At 44.4% G+C, this 18,454-nt stretch overlaps 1 protein-coding gene across 3 annotated transcripts in view; it reads right to left on the bottom strand.

Annotated features, from left to right (window-relative positions):
* PPHLN1 (periphilin 1) overlaps window positions 1–18,454 on the bottom strand; it is a 166,444-nt gene that overhangs the window by 87,567 nt on the left and 60,423 nt on the right. For all 3 annotated transcript variants that reach the window (XM_069764751.1, XM_069764752.1, XM_069764750.1), the window contains one exon: window positions 524–732. In XM_069764751.1, coding sequence (XP_069620852.1) covers window positions 524–732 — 209 coding nt within the window. The remainder of the gene's footprint in view (window positions 1–523; window positions 733–18,454) is intronic.

Consider the following 18,454-nt stretch of genomic DNA (forward strand, 5'->3'; position numbering starts at 1 on the left):
GTGGAGGGAATAGTGAGTGAGGTTGGAGTCATAGCCACACCGATATCAGTATGCACACACATACCCTCCAGGTACACAAGAACCTTTCCGTTCACTGACAGCAGTAGAAACCATATACGGTAAGTAGTGAGGATTTGAAACCCATTAGCAATCTGCATTATTTCATTGATTAAAAAAGGAGAGGTCATCACTGCACACATGTCTGTTTTAGCAAGCACTTTTATTCCCCAAGAAAATATTGTCATAACTCTGCACTATTACTGGTATCCCTCCTGAAAAGGTCTGAATAGGTTGCAATTTCCCCTGCAAAAGGCATGTGTCCCCACACTTTCACCACCAATTAAACAGTATGCGAGTGTGCAGGAGCAAGCCCACTATTTGGGAATGTATTAATAAGTTCCCAGTGGAACAACATAATGCAGTGTTATAATAATTGAGGCTCCAGAATTGTTATTTTGTGAACAATACAAGCATATACTGGCAGGTCCTCTTTAAATGCAGCATAAAAAAAACAATCTCTTACTTTTATGTTGATGGGGGGGAAACGATTTGCCCCGTTCTGGAGAATAACTTCTGCTACTAACACTGGAGCCCGATCTACTGTGTGGAGAATCTTTTCGAGTAACTGGAGACTCCCGGAAAAATGGAGACTCTCTTCTGTGAGGTGAGCGATCCCGCATAAAGGCTGGTTGGTGATAAAGGGGTTTTCTTCTTAAGACTTCCCTGCTTTCTCTGTGGCAAGATTAAAGATGCAATAACAATAAGCTTGGAATTAAAAACAAGGGTAAGAAAAAGTATTCTTAACACATTTTTCAATTATAAATTACGTTTAAAAGGGCACTTTGAGAGCTCATTATCTTCTGGTACAAATCAATATGATTAACTGGACCCTATAGCAGAATGGGGAGCTTGAAACTATTTGTCCCAAATTTTGTGGAATTTTTCAGGGTGATGCCAGTGATGGGGTACAGCTATTTCTTATGTAGTAACATAGCATTATTGAGCTACAGTAAATTGATTTACTTATGGTTGTGGATTAATCCACCAGCCACTTTCTCACCAACACTTCTTTGCATAATATAGAGATTCTGTCAAAAGGGTTTGCATCTATCATCTTGATTCACATGCTTCCAAATTAATATACAGAATACTTATTAGGACAGTGAAGGTTCGCGGATCCCATTATGTAATTTATGAATCTAATCAACTCCTCCCATAAACCCAGTATTCAAGGACAGTGCCAGGAGCTGTATGACATCTGGAGAAATCATTTAGGTAATCAGATATAAACCTAGCTAATCGTGAGTAGTGTAATATGCATTATTGTCAATCGAATAAATTAATTCGGGTGAGGTTATTGCCCCCTCTCACTCCTCTTCTGTTAATTGTCCCACATCTGCCTCCCACTTCTCCCTAAGGCTATGTGCACACGTTGCGGATTAGGCTTAAGGTACCGTCACATTTAGCGACGCTGCAGGGATCTAGACAACGATCCCGATCGTTGCAGCGTCGCTGTTTGGTCGCTGGAGAGCTGTCACACAGACGGCTCTCCAGCGACCAACGATGCCGAAGTCCCCTGGTAACCAGGGTAAACATCGGGTTACTAAGCGCAGGGCCGCGCTTAGTAACCCGATGTATACCCTGGTTACCAGCGTAAACGTAAAAAAAAAAAAAACACTGCATACTTACATTCCGGTGTCTGTCCCCCGGCGCTGTGCTTTCCTGCACTGACTGTGAGCGCCGGCTGGCCGTAAAGCACAGCGGTGACGTCACCGCTGTAATCTGCTTTACGGCTGGCCGGCGCTGACAGTGCAGGGAAGCAGAACGCCGAGGGACGCGACAGACACCGGAATGTAAGTATGAAGTGTATGGTTTTTTTTACATTTACACTGGTAACCAGGGTAAACATCGGGTTACTAAGCGCGGCCCTGCGCTTAGTAACCCGATGTTTACCCTGGTTACCAGTGAAGACATCGCTGAATCGGCGTCACTCACGCCGATTCAGCGATGTCTGCCGGAGATCCAGCGACTAAATAAAGTTCTGGACTTTCTGCTCCGACCAACGATGTCAAAGCAGGATCCAGATTGCTGCTGCGTGTCAAACACAACGATATCGCTATCCAGTACGCTGCAACGTCACGGATCGCTAGCGATATCGTTGTGAAGTTGGTCAGTGTGAAGGTACCTTTAGGAATTTCTGGTGCGGATTCTGCCTCTCCTGGCAGAAAACACACATGTGGATTTGTCGCGATTTTTGTGCGTTTTTGCTGCGGTTTTCTTGTGGATTTGCTGCAATTTTTTTTCTCATTGATTTACATTGTACTGTAAATCAATTGCGGATCTGCAGCGTTTCTGCACCTCAAAAAATGCTGCGGATCCGCTGAGAATCAGCAACGTGTGCACATAGCCTTAAAGGAACATGAGAAGATTCTCTAGACTTATTTGGAATTATTGAATAAAATGTGTAAAATCAACTGGGAGGTGGGCATGAGATCCAATACGGTAAAGGTAGGCAAGTTCCATGGTGTTGCGTCTATCTGTGCACTCATTGAAACAGAAGTACAGTAATTAAAGAACTGGGCATATAGCAGATCATAACTGGTCTGCAAAACAATAAAGTCTATTACCCCAAATTCTATTCTGTACATACCTGGGCTATAAGTCACACCCCAAGATTTTACAAGCCCAGTTCCCCAGAGAGGGGCAGCCTTTCCAAGACTCTCTCACTGTGCCAGAGACACAAAAGTGCATGAATTCCAACAATCCTAAAAAGTCCTTCTATCGCACTCCATACCAGCACTGCCTAGGTACTAGGTGGACTGTTAAACATGGACAGATGCCTCCTCCATAACCACAAAACAGAAGATGCAATAGATGCAAATGTACCTGGTTAAAGGTATGTATGAGAAGTGTTTCTATCCTCAATGCTTCCAATGTCTGCCACATAGTGAGATGTGCTAATTGACTCGCCAAATAATACAACCTAATGTCCGATATTGCCATGCCCTCAGCCTCTCACGACGCCACAAGATGTCTACTGGATACCCCGTGTCGGCCGTTACTCGTATTCCACACAAATGAGCCATCATGCTCTCCAGTGTCTGAGTTCTACAACTAGAAATCTATATATGGGACTGCTGCAAGCCATATAATATTTTGGGTAAAAAGGTCATTTTAATTAAACATACTCCAGCTACTCACATTTCTGGGAGTTTACGCCATCCTTTCACTTTAGATCGTAGGTGGAACAAAAGCAGCGTTACAATGCGTTAGATGGATGTATTCTCTCACAGATCTAACTGCTAGCATCTTATCACTGAGACAAAAAGGAGCGCGATTCCCAACCATTTATGACCCAATGTGTGACCTATAGAGTGAGTAACAATTGCTGGGCTAATAATGAACTCCATCTAAAAATAAACACACCTGTCTGTGTCCCCATGTATTATTCACAGTACAGAGGGGAGAGAAAACATCATGATCACAGGACAGGTGCTCAGTCAGGGGCTCTTTCTATATACTGGGAGTAGACACGTAAGGAGCTGGTATGGAATAAACTGACATATCCAACACCAGATGAGCATAAACGCCTAATAAACGTACCACGTTTATTTACTAGAAAACTAGTGTGCATATTGGTGGATGGCAAACAACATTTGTGACCAGTGTCAGGCAGCTGCTGCAAAGGAAAATAAAATCATTGGATGCATTAACAGAGGCAGAGATGCCCATGACAAGAACATAGTTTTGCTTCTATACAAGTCACTAGTGCGGCCATTAGAATACTGTGTACAATGTTATGCTCTAAGCAAAAGAAGAACAGAATGAACTAGAGCGGGTGCAGACAGGAGCAACCAAGGTGACTAAGGGTACCGTCACACTATATGATTTACCTACGATCACGACCAGCGATATGACCTGGCCGTGATCGTAGGTAAATCGTAGTGTGGTCGCTGGGGAGCTGTCACACAGACAGCCCTCCAGCGACCAACGATGCCGAGGTCCCTGGGTAACCAGGGTAAACATCGGGTAACTAAGCGCAGGACCGCGCTTAGTTACCCGATGTTTACCCTGGTTACAAGCGTTAAACTAAAAAAAAACAAACAGCACATGCTTACATTCTGGTGTCCGTCAGGTCCCTTGCAGTCTGCTTCCCGCACTCAGTGACTGCCGGCCGTAAAGTGAAAGTACAGCCGCTGTGCTCTGCTTTCACTTTACGGCCGGCAGTCACAGTGCGGGAAGCAGACGGCAAGGGACCTGACGGACACCAGAATGTAAGTATGTGCTGTTTTTTTTTTTTTAGTTTAACGCTTGTAACCAGGGTAAACATCGGGTAACTAAGCGCGGTCCTGCGCTTAGTTACCCGATGTTTACCCTGGTTACAAGCGAACGCATCGCTGGATCGCATCGCTAGATCGGTGTCACACACACCGATCTAGCGATGACAGCGGGAGATCCAGCGATGAAAGAAAGTTCTAAACGATCTGCTACGACGTACGATTCTCAGCAGGATCCCTGATCGCTGCTGCGTGTCAGACACAGCGATATCGTAACGATATCGCTGGAACGTCACGAATCGTACCGTCGTAGCGATCGAAATGTTATAGTGTGACGGTACCCTAAGGGAATGGGTGGACTGCAATACCATGACAGGTAATTACAACAATTGAGGTTATTCAGTTTGGAAAAAATTTAAGACTTAGGCTACTTTCACACTAGCGTTTTTTGTAATCCGTCGCAATCCGTCGCTTTGGGCAAAAAACGGATCCTGCAAATGTGCCCGCAGGATGCGTTTTTTGCCCATAGACGTATTGCCGACGGATCGAGACGTATGGCCATACATCGCGTCCGTCGTGCACTGGATCCGTCGTGTTTTGGTGGACCGTCGGCACCAAAAAACGTTCAAGGGAACGTTTTTTTCATACATCGCGTCCGCCATTTCCTACCGCGCATGCGCGGCCGGAACTCCACCCCCTCCTCACCGGACTTTAGAATGGGCAGCGGATGCGTTGAAAAACTGCATCCGCTGCCCACGTTATGCAACATTTTCACAACGTGCGTCGGTACGTCGGTCCAACGCATAGCGACGGACCCGTACTGACGCAAGTGTGAAAGAAGCCAGGGGTGATCATACTACAATGTACAGATATATTTAAGCACAGCACCGATTGTTCTATTGATCTTTTTCCATCAAGGCCTACAATGGAGACAAGTGGGCATCCTCTACGGAGAGGAAAGAAGGTTTCATCATCACAGACGGCGACTCTTCACTGTAAGAGCACAGACTATGGAACTCTCTGCCACAATATGCTGTAATGGTTGATTCACTATAAAAGTGCAAGGACGCCTGGATACGTTTAATGAAAATATAATATTACAGGTTATGGTAATTGATTCTGTAATGGGATGTTAATCCAGGGAACTAGTTAGATTGTTGTATGTGGAGTCCGCTAGGAATTTTACCCTAATATGGGGCAATTTGCATCTGCCTCATGGGGTTTTTTGCCTTGCTCTTGATCAACATCCTAGGTCATCAGTTGAACCCAATAGACTTGTATATTCTTTCAACGTTAAGGCTAGTTTCACACTAGCGTTCGTCGTTTTGACACTGCGCCGACAGCAACAAAATGCAACATGTTGCATTCAACGCAGTTCAGCGCAGCGTCAATACGACACATGTGGAGGCATCCGCATGGCCTGCATACCCAATGTTAAAGATAATGTACGCAGGACGCATGCCGACATAGGCGGAGCTGAAGGAAGATGTGCAGAAGTGGGCGGGGCTTAATAGAGGAAGAGGGCTGCCATCCGCAGACCTGCCAAACGCTAGTGTGAAGCTAGCCTAAAACTGTCAATTAAGAGTTTTAAAAAATTAGTGTAGAAAAATGTATTTTAAGGGACATAACAGCAATATTTCTGCTAGACAAATAAGAGTAAGTGGAGGATATGGCAGTGTGCAACTATGCTTATTTTTTGGAATCCATAGTGACAGGATTGTTCAATATGCAAATCAGACTGTAAATGCATCTGTGGTTCTATCAGTCCACTTGAAATTCATGGCTCCTCTTCAAGTCTCCCTTCCAACAACATCATCATTGCTCCCTGGTGAACTATAATCTTTTGGCTGACCCATATGCACTACGCTCCTATGTGCTGCTCAAATCCTTAAGGTTCATTTACACTGAACGACCGGTGGCCATAAACAACCGCCAATCGGTAAACTTTTACATAGGCAAACCAAAGTAAACTATGTGCTCTGAGCAATCTGTAATAGATGGCTCAGTAAGCATAGGCTGCCATTGTTTTCGGGAGTGCGAGTCTTGTTTACACAGGACAAAGCACGGCCAAGAATGATGATCCTTAAAGTACCGTCACATTAAGGTACCTTCACACATAACGATTTCGTTAACGATATCGTTGCAACGTCACGCTTTTTGTGACGCGCTAACGATCTCCTTATGTGTGACAGCGACCAACGATCAGGCCCCTGCTGGGAGATCGTTGGTCGCTGGGAATGATCAGGACCTTTTTTTGGTCACTGATCACCCCACTGTCATCGCTAGATCGGCGTGTGTGACGCCGATCTAGCAATGTGTTCACCTGTAACCAGGGTAAACATCGGGTTACTAAGTGCAGGGCCGCGCTTAATAACCCGATATTTACCCTGGTTACCATTGTAAAAGTAAAAAAAACAAAACAAAAAAACACTACATACTCACATTCCGATGCCTGTCACGTCCCCCGCCGTCAGCTTTCCTGCACTGACTGTCAGTGCCAGCCGTAAAGCAGAGCTCAGCAGTGACGTCACCAATGTGCTCTGCTTTACGACCGGCGCTGACACAGTCAGTATGGAAAGCTGACGGCGGGGGACGTGACAGACATCGGAATGTGAATATGTAGTGTTTTTTTTTTTTTTTTTTAACTTTTACAATGGTAACCAGGGTAAAGATCGGGTTAGTAAGTGCGGCCCTGCACTTAGTAACCCGATATTTACCCTGGTTACCCGGGTGTTGCAGGGGGACTTCGGCATCGTTGAAGACAGTTTCAACGATGCCGAAGTCGTTCCCCGGATCGTTGGCCGCTGGAGAGAGCTGTCTGTGTGACAGCTCCCCAGCGACCACACAACGACTTACCAACGATCACGGCCAGGTCGTATCGCTGGTCGTGATCGTTGGCAAGTCGTTTAGTGTAACGGTACCTTTAAGCAACTTACCAACGAGAACGACAGCAATCCGTGACGTTGCAGCATCCTGGATAGCGATCTCGTTGTGTTTGACACGCAGCAGCGATCAGGTTCCCGCTGTGACATCGCTGGTCGTCGCTGAAAGTCCGGAACTTTATTTGGTCGTCAGGTAGGCGTGATTCGTCCTGTTTGACAGCAAAAGCAACGATGCCTGTAATGTTTTTCCATGGAGCGAACAACCAGCGAGAACGATAAGTACGTCACTGGATCGCTCCTGCATCGTTCAGCTGTTACTGTGTTTGACATCTCCTAGCGACCTAAACAGCGACGCTGCAGCGATCGGATCGTTGTCTATATCGCTGCAGTATTGCTTAATGTGACGGTACCTTTAATGCTGCACAAAAGGTCGTATCACGCAATGAACAAGTGTCTTGCTCACTCAGAAGGTGATCAGCAAGACAAAAAGATTACCGAGTGTTCTCAAGATCACCTTAAAAAGGAATAAATAATGGCCGATAATCACTCAGATGCTAACGACCCATTGTTCATGATAATAATGTGAAAGGGTTGAGCATCTGAATGATGAGTCCAAAAACCTTGTTCTTCCTTCATAAAATTCTGGATCATCTTTTCAAGATTGTGTAATGTAAATTGAGATTGTCTGCTCACTTAGTCCAAAAGTCCCTCTCATGCACCACTGGCGGCTCGGTGCTGACTGTTAGACCCCCCACAAGGTCCAAAGCCATAGAAAATAAAAGATTCCGAGGCACCAGAGAAAATGGGGATAAAACATATCCTTTATTCCATTATTCCATCCTTAAAAATCACATGGTGAAATACAATTGAGGTAGACTAGATTGTTCGCTCATTCAACAATTAGGCTGGAGGAGTGAAGCAATCGCTATTCAACCATTTCATTCATGATTCTCATACGGTCTCAGGTTGGCTAGTGAAAATGTTGCTGACAGGTTCCCTTTAACTTGTATCTAATTTCGAGCTAAAAAAAAAAAAAAGTATATATAGGTTTGTTAAGAGGAATTTGAAGATCTTACTACCATATAGCAAGTAGGGAAAATAAGACTATAATAAAAATGTGTTTTCACAAGTATGTGATTTTTTTTTTACTCTATTTAAACTGGTGAGAAGTCATTAGCACAGTTGTGTCATTTCCACAAGTGGAATGCAACTACACATTATTAACTGGTGGGGTGGTATGTGCTCAGCAGCTGTGGGGTCTCCTAACATTTCCAGCCAATAAACAAGTACAACCATTTTACCGTGAGCAGGAAACAGAAACTGATAACAGATACAAAACCCGTGTCTGGCAAAGTGATAAGACCGCCAACATGGAGCTCCGTATGACAACAGAACATTACTAGTAGCCACGAGACTAAGAGGAAAAGGTCAGGGCCAGATCAGATGCAGTTTGGGGCAATAATCCTCCAATGAACTTATCCCTGGATTATATCTAGTACTATTTTAACTAATGCTAAATTTACCTAGATCTGCCTGTAGGACACAAAATAAATAAATGATTTTCTTAAAGGTGTTCTTCACAATCGATAATCGTTACATGTAAGAACGGTCCCTTGACAAAAAGCAGATACCTGATGGGAAATATGCCAGAAAGCGTTCAACTTCACTACAGCGACAGCACAAGGAGAAATGAGGCAGTGCACAGTGACCGTTTAAATCAACGTGTTCTCTGTGAGGGTTAAAGGAGGACATGTCCTCTCACATGAGAGGTGCGGTGTGTAACGGCTACATTTTGTACAAAGAGTGACGCTCCTGAATAGGCACCCCCACCTTTAATGCTAGTAAGAACTCTCCAATAGTAAACGTAAATTGTATTTCTAAACATGACTTTGATGCAGGCTCTAGAGCCCGCAACGTTCCCTGCACATGACCGCTAATTTAATCAGCGGTCATATGCCTTTAACCAGATAAAAGTGGATATCCAGGACTTTAAAAAATGAGCCCAAGCAATAACAGGCAGGTATGTGCTACCTGCCTGTTTTACCAGGTTCCTTTTCAGTTGGCACAGAGCGGCAACAGACTTCTGCTGGCGTAACGTCAACAGAGCAGCAGTTTCTCTTCCCGTTGACAGGGCGGGGCTATTGGCGTCAGGCTGATCGACAGCTGTCTCTCCGCTGCCTAATTGGGGGAAGTCGGCTGTCGATCATCGCATGACGCCAGTAGTTTCGCCCTGTCAACTGCACTGTTGGCAGGGAGTAGCTGAGTCTCTGGCAGGAGCAGTCAATGACCGATGCTGGGTACAACAGGCAGGTAGTTGCCTCTGTTAACAACTACATGCGGTTTTTTATTTTTAAGTCCCGGATAACCCCTCTAAATAGTGCAGTCAATCTCTGACAGTGAGATTTAACACGGGTGAGCTGGGAGAGTGTCATAAAACCCAGTTGTGTGATCGGAAGGAGGGACGATGGGTTGTCAAGACCCCCGTGACTGTCACGAAGATACTTTTGTGAATGCCGGACTGTGGCCAGCGTTCATATGAGATTGTGCTTACTATTATGTATAGCACAGAGAAGCCAAAAAAGACAGCACTACAAGAACCAAATAAAACTAATGTAAATCTTTATTAAAGTAATAATAAGAAAAACAACATAAGAATATAAACAGGGAAAACAGGATAAGACAATAATCACCAATAGGTGACAGTGTGGTACCAACAGGTAGATGATGTAACACAGACTTTTGTTACATACAGTAATAGAATATGTGCCGTATAGTACTGCACATCACATAACATCAGCCTCCAAGGGTGCATTAGTACATTAATAGTTAAGCTGCATCAGTGCGAGATATATGTAAACATGTACACCAGGACTGATAAGAGGTATAAACGATAAAGTAGGTAAACAAATAGTTAGTCAGTCATAATACCTGAGGGGGGGACCACACTGCCAGGGGCTCGTGGCAGTGTGGTCCCCTCCTCAGGTATTATGACTGACTAACTATTTGTTTACCTACTTTATCGTTTATACCTCTGTCCTGGTGTGCATGTTTACATATATCTCGCACTGATGCAGCGTACCACACTGCCACCTATTGGTGATTATTGTCTTATCCTGTTTTCCCTGTTTATATTCTTATGTTGTTTTTCTTATTATTACTTTAATAAAGATTTACATTAGCTTTATTTGGTTCTTGTAGTGCTGTCTTTTTCGGCTTCTATGTTCACTTGTTGGTGCACTGAACCATTTACATATATCCACGCACCCTTGGCATGTTTGGTTAGCGGTGCTTGTATGGTCTGGCATATATGTTTTATATTATACATATAAAACATATATGCCAGACCATACAAGCACCGCTAACCAAACATGCCAAGGGTGCGTGGATATATGTAAATGGTTCAGTGCACAGGTTTAAGTCTCCTAATGGGACTACTGAAGGCAGTAAAAAAAAAAAAAAATTTAAAATATGAATAAAAAAACAACAAAACATAAGTTCAAATCACACCCCTTTTGCCACATTGAAAATAAGACGATAAAAAAACACATTTAGTATTGCTGTGTTCAGAGATGATCTATCAAAATATAAAGTACCGTATATATTTGAGTATAAGCCGACCAGAGCATAAGTCGAGGCCCCTAATTTTGCCACAAAAAACTGGGAAAACTTACTGACTCGAGTATAAGCCTAGGGTGGGAAATGCAGCAGCTACCGGTAAATTTAAAAAAAATAGATACCAATAAAAGTAAAATTGAGCCATCAGTAGGTTAAGTGTTTTTGAATATCCATATTGAATCAGGAGCCCCATATAATGTTCCATACAGTTCATGATGGGCCCTATAAGATGCTCCATAAAGTTCATGATGGGCCCATAAGATGCTCCATATTAAAATATGCCCCATATAATCCTACATAAAGGTTAACGATGTACCCTTAAGATACTTCATAGAACAATATGTCCCATATAATGCGCCATAAAAGTTGATGGCCCCATAAGATGCTCCATAGAATATGCCCCATATGCTGCTGCTGCTGTGATCAAATAAAAAAATAACATACTGTACTTACCTCTCGTCGCTGGGAGGCAGGTGCCGGTGTCCTGAGCAGGTGGGGACACCGGCGCACTATCGGGGCCAGATGCCGGAGTTGCCGCTGGCTCAGGCCCCCAGCACTTGCGATATTCACCTGTCCCCGTTCCATCGTCGTGAGCCGCTGTGTCTTCCAGCTCTCTGCAGTGACTATTCAGGCAGAGGGTGCGCACAAAACACATCATCGCGCCCTCTGACCTGAACGTCACAGCCAGAGGACACGGAAGACACAGCTCGGCGGTGGACCAGGGACAGGTGAACATCGCATGGCTCACCCTCCCCAGTCATATTCACCCTCTCCTGGCACGGTCTCTGCAATTCCCTGCTTCTCCATTGTCCCGGGGCGGCAGCTCCTTCCAGTGCTGAGCGGTCAAATGGTACCACTCATAATAGTAATGAATATGCGCTCCATGCCTATGGGAATGGAGTCACGTGCATATTCATCACTTTAATGAACGGTACCACGTGACCGCTGAGCACAGGAAGAGCTGCAGGCGCCGTAGACCATCTGAAAAGCAGGGAAGTGCAGAGACCGTGCTAGGAGGGGTTGAGTATGATGTGACAGCCGCCGACTCCTGCTGCTCCCCCTTCGACCCCCTGGGACAATGACGAATATATGCTGAGAGGGGCACTTTCAGCCTCAAAAAATCTCAGCTTATACTCGAGTATATATGGTAAATTAATCAGATCAGTAAAAACAGCTCAGGGTACAAAAAATAAGCCATCATCCAGCCTCAGATTCCAAAAAATGAAAGCGCTACAGGTCTCGGAAAAAGGTGACGCGACAAATGCAAAAACTTTTTTCATACAAATTTTGGAATTTTTTTTCACCACTTAAATGAAAAATAAACTTCTCATTTGGTGTCTTTGTACTTTTACTGACCTTGAGAATCATATTGCCAGGGCAGTTTCACCATATAGTGATGTACTTGTTTTTATTATGTATACCCCTCCTCACATGTAAAGCGCCATAGAATAAATGGCGCTATAACAATAAATAATAATAACATAGTAAATAAACACATTTTTTTGCTATTTCACTGCACTTGGAATTTTTTTCCTGTTTTCCATTACACTATATGGTATGATGAACGGTGTAATTCAAAAGTACAACGTGTCCCGCAAAAAACAAGCCCTCACTCTGCTGTATTGATGGAAATATAAAAAAAGTTATGGTTCTTGGGAAAGGGGAGTAAAAAATGAAAACTTAAAAAAAAAAAAAAAAAAACACGGAAAATGGCCATGGTATGAAGGGGTCAGTGTAGTTTAATAGGGAATAGCATATAAAGGAATTCATAAACGTGAGATAAGCTTCCTAAACCAAGCACCCCGTTGTTAACAGTTTCGTAACTTTTTGCCTAGCAGAACTAGATCAGTGTATGATTTTTGGATGTGAGGTGAAGTGGGATAAGTTTAGTTAACGGCCTAATACATAATACAGTCTAGTATGGAGCTTACAAAAATGCAGAATTGTGTGTGAAATACACAGTATAGTTTGGTGTGGATAGCTAGAGGCGTAATGTGGCTGGGCAATGCCCTGCAACTAACTGCCAGCATGTTTTGTCTGGATACAGCATAGTTTACCATTAGCAGGCAAAATCTTATTTTTTTCTGAAAACTGCGCTCATCATCGTAGGTAATTATTATACAACTATTCGGTGAGGGTATAAATAAAATGCACCTGGGTGGGGGTGAACTTTAAGCGAACTCTGAATGAGCTGCAAACAAAGCTCACTTCATGTCAATTGCCCTAACAAAGTTTTATTACCAGAAGAATGTTTATAGTATGTAAACTGGGGATACTGGAGTCAGCCCTATTGGCGTCTCAACAATTGTACGGCCTTTATGGTAGCCAGCCATGAACAACGTTCAAGCAAACACAAGTCAATGTTTGAGCAAAGTCTACAGTGCCATATAGGAGTGGAAAAAAGATTACATTGTTTATTGTCATATACAGTTAATTATGGGTCAGAAGCCTCCCGATGTATTAATTACTAAAGTGTCCCTGACACTACACTAAATAAAGGCAACTTGTCAGCAAAACAAAATTCATAACGTTGTCTCATAACTGCTGCCAAAGAAACCAACATCCAATGTTCCTGAGTGAGCTAGAACCTCACTCCAGACAGGATCTACAAAGTAGCAGTGGTATCTGAAGGAGACTCTTCTCTGTTATCTCTATAGAATTAATGGTGGACCGACTGACCACAGCGCTTACACCAGAGTGTGGACCGACTGACCACAGCGCTTACACCAGAGTGTGGACCGACTGACCACAGCGCTTACACCAGAGTGTGGACCGACTGACCACAGCGCTTACGCCAGAGTGTGGACCGACTGACCACAGCGCTTACGCCAGAGTTTGGACCGACTGACCACAGCGCTTACACCAGAGTGTGGACCGACTGACCACAGCGCTTACACCAGAGTGTGGACCGACTGACCACAGCGCTTACACCAGAGTGTGGACTATCTGACCACAGCGCTTACACCAGAGTGTGGACTAACTGACCACAGCGCTTACACCAAAGTGTGGACCGACTGACCACAGCGCTTACACCAGAGTGTGGACCGACTGACCACAGCGCTTACACCAGAGTGTGGACCGACTGACCACAGCGCTTACACCAGAGTGTGGACCGACTGACCACAGCGCTTACACCAGAGTGTGGATCGACTGACCACAGCGCTTACACCAGAGTGTGGACCGACTGACCACAGCGCTTACACCAGAGTGTGGACCGACTGACCACAGCGCTTACACCAGAGTGTGGACCGACTGACCACAGCGCTTACACCAGAGTGTGGACTATCTGACCACAGCGCTTACACCAGAGTGTGGACTAACTGACCACAGCGCTTACACCAAAGTGTGGACTGACTGACCACAGCGCTTACACCAGAGTGTGGACTGACTGACCACAGCGCTTACACCAGAGTGTGGACTGACTGACCACAGCGCATACACCAGAGTGTGGACCGACTGACCACAGCGCTTACACCAGAGTGTGGACTGACTGACCACAGCGCTTACACCAGAGTGTGGACCGACTGACCACAGCGCTTACACCAGAGTGTGGACCGACTGACCACAGCGCTTACACCAGAGTGTGGATCGACTGACCACAGCGCTTACACCAGAGTGTGGACCGACTGACCACAGCGCTTACACCAGAGTGTGGACCGACTGACCACAGCGCTTACACCAGAGTGTGGACCGACTGACCACAGCGCTTACACCAGAGTGTGGACTATCTGACCACAGCGCTTACACCAGAGTGTGGACTAACTGACCACAGCGCTTACACCAAAGTGTGGACTGACTGACCACAGCGCTTACACCAGAGTGTGGACTGACTGACCACAGCGCATACACCAGAGTGTGGACTGACTGACCACAGCGCATACACCAGACTGTGGACTAACTGATCATAGTATTTTCACCAGAACGAACCAACAGACTTCAGCGTTTACCCAAGAATGTGGACTAAGCGATTGCAGCATTTACTCCACTGACTGAGGAATAACTGACCCCAGTTTACACAGGGTGATGCACTGTCTAGAGCAACTATCTTTTGCACTGCGCAAAACATTTCACCTGATGAATTAGGGTACCGTCACACAGTGGCATTTTGATCGCTACGACAGCACGATTCGTGAAGTTCCAGCGATATACTTACGATCTCGCTGTGTCTGACACGCTACTGCGATCAGGGACCCCGCTGAGAATCGTACGTCGTAGCAGATCGTTTGAAACTTTCTTTTGTTGTCAAGTGTCCCGCTGTGGCGGCATGATCGCATCGTGTAACAAAGGTGTGCACGATATTGTATACGATGTGCGCATAGTAACCAACAGCTTCTACATCGCAAACACGTCATGAAGTTATCGCTCCAGCGTCGTGCATTGCGAAGTGTGACCGCAGTCTACAACGCTGGAGCGATAATGGTGCGATGCTGGAGCGTCACGGATCGTGCCGTCATAGCGACCAAAGTGCCACTGTGAGACGGCACCCTTAGTGTTTTGCTTGTTCATCTGGAGATCGGCAGCCTGTTTACATCACAAGATAATCGTGAATTGAGTGTTTTTAGCAAAGCTCATTGACAATTATCTTGCAGTGTAAATTAAGCTTAAGGGTACCGTCACACAGTGCCATTTTGATCGCTACGACGGTACGATTCGTGACGTTCCAGCGATATCCATACGATATCGCTGTGTCTGACACGCAGCAGCGATCAGGGATCCTGCTGAGAATCGTACGTCGTAGCAGATCGTTTGGAACATTCTTTCGTCGCTGGATCTCCCGCTGTCATCGCTGGATCGGTGTGTGTGACACCGATCGAGCGATGCATTCGCTTGTAACCAGGGTAAACATTGGGTTACTAAGCGCAGGGCCGCGCTTAGTAACCCGATGTTTACCCTGGTTACCAGCGTAAATGTAAAAAAAAACAAACAGTACATACTTACATTCCGGTGTCCGTCAGGTCCCTTGCTGTCTGCTTCCCGTACTGACTGACTGCCGGCCGTAAAGTGAAAGCAGAGCACAGCGGTGACGTCACCACTGTGCTGTGCTTTCACTTTACGGCCGGCAGTCAGTGAGTGCGGGAAGCAGACGGCAAGGGACAGACACCGGAATGTAAGTATGTGCTGTTTGGTTTTTTTTACGCTGGTAACCAGGGTAAACATCTGGTTACTAAGCGCGGTCCTGCGCTTAGTAACCCGATGTTTACCCTGGTTACCCGAGGACCTCGGCATCGTTGGTCGCTGGAGAGAGCTGTCTGTGTGACAGCTCCCCAGCGACCACACTACGACTTACCAATGATCACGGCCAGGTCGTATCGCTGGTCGTGATCGTTGGTAAATCGTATAGTGTGACGGTACCCTAACTGACGCAAGTATTTACACCAGACTGTAGAGTAACTGACCACAATGTTTACATCAGATTGGACAAACTGACAGTAGTACTTATACCAGACTGTGGACAAACTAAGTGCAGCATTTACTCCACACTTGAAATAACTGATCAAAGTGTTTACACCAAACTGTGGACTATCTGACCAAGGAATTTACAGTACACTGTGGCTTCATATGTAGATTGAAACACAATCATTAACTGAAACAACAAAGGAGGTTTAAAACTGGGTAAGGAATAGTCAATCTCTACTATAATGTTGAGCTTGTGGAAAAGTTTCATGTCACAGTTCATATACCATAGCAAGACTGAGAAAAACAAAACACAAGGTAGTTAAACTGCATCAGCAAGGTCTTTCTAAGGCAAAGAATTCAAAGCAGATTGGGGTTTCAAGATGTGCTGTTCAAGCTCTTTTGAAGAAGCACCAAGAATCAGGCAACACTGAGAACTGTAGATGCAGTGGTAGACCAAGATTGGTGCAGCAGACAAAAGACACATCATGCTTACTTCCCTCTAAAATCAGAAAATATCCAACAGTGCCATCAGTACAGAACTGGCAGAAACTATCTACGCCCATCCACTGTTTGGAGAAATCTGGCCAGAAGTGGTCCTCATGTAAGAATTGAAGCCAAAAAACACCTTGGACATAAAAACAAGGCTAAGTGACTAAGCACAAAAACTTAGGGAACCGGGATGCAGACAAATGGAAGCAGGCACTCTGGACTGAAGAGTCAAATTTGAAATATTTGGCTGTGACACAAGGCAGTTTGTTCACTGAAGGATGGAAAAAAGCACAATAATGGGTGTCTGAAGGCAACAGTGATGCATGATTGAGGCTCATTGCAAGTTTGGGACTGCAATTCACCAAATTGAGTTGGGGATTTTTTCAAGATTAATAGTATCTTCAATGCTGAAAAATACAGGCAGAACAGGGAGTCCTGAAAGTGATGATATGGCCCTCACTGAGACCTGATCTTAATATTATTGAGTCTGTGTGGGATTACATGAAAAGGCAGAAGGATTTACGAAAGCCTGCATCCACAGAACAGAAGATCTGTGGTTGGTGCTCCAAGATGTTCAGAACAATCTCCCCACCAAGTTCATACAAAAACTGTGCGCAATTGTACCTAGAATTGATGCTCTGATGCGGTTTTGAGAGAAAATGGTAGGAACACCAAATATTGATTTGATTTAGGCTATGTGCACACGTTCAGTTTTTTTTCACTTTTTTTGCACTAAAAACGCTATAAAAACTCATTAAAAACGCATGCATTATGCATTCTATCATTTAGAATGCATTCTGCATGTTTTGTGCACATGGATGAGTTTTTTTCAGCGAAAAAAACGCATCGCGGTAAAAAAAATGAGCATGTTCGTTATTTTTGTGGATTTTCTGCGTTTTTCCCGCAATTCTATGCATTTGGGGAAAAACGCACCAAAAACGCGGTAAAATCGCGGTAAAAACGTATGCGGATTTCTGGCAGAAATGTCCGGTTTTTGTCAGGAAAATGTCTGCTAGAAATCCTGACGTGTGCACATACCCTTAGATTTCTCTTTAGTTCATTGATAAAAAAAATAAAAATAAACTAACACTTAAATCTAAAGCATTCTTCCTTTTCAGCATTATTCCAAGAACTTTTGCAAAGTTTTGTATATTTTTATTATTATAGCGCCATTTATTCCATGGCGCTTTACATGTGAAAAGGGGTATATCACAATGTTCATTAATTCTAGCAGGAACATGACAAGTTTTCATGAAAATGAAAGTACAAAGGAGAGAGAGTACAAAGGAGGGCAACAAAATTAATAAAGGGGATGGGAGAACTACAATACCCAGATAGATTAGCGAAATTAGGATTATTTAGTCTAGAAAAAAGACGACTGAGGGGTGATCTAATAACCATGTATAAGTATATAAGGGGACAATACAAATATTTCGCTGAGGATCTGTTTATACCAAGGAAGGTGACGGGCACAAGGGGGCATTCTTTGCGTCTGGAGGAGAGAAGGTTTTTCCACCAACATAGAAGAGGATTCTTTACTGTTAGGGCAGTGAGAATCTGGAATTGCTTGCCTGAGGAGGTGGTGATGGCGAACTCAGTCGAGGGGTTCAAGAGAGGCCTGGATGTCTTCCTGGAGCAGAACAATATTGTATCATACAATTATTAGGTTCTGTAGAAGGACGTAGATCTGGGGATTTATTATGATGGAATATGGGCTGAACTGGATGGACAAATGTCTTTTTTCGGCCTTACTAACTATGTTACTATGTTACTATGTATATTACAAAAAAAAGG

This window comes from Ranitomeya imitator, chromosome 4, assembly GCF_032444005.1.
Source record: "Ranitomeya imitator isolate aRanImi1 chromosome 4, aRanImi1.pri, whole genome shotgun sequence".
Lineage (NCBI taxonomy): Eukaryota > Metazoa > Chordata > Amphibia > Anura > Dendrobatidae > Ranitomeya > Ranitomeya imitator.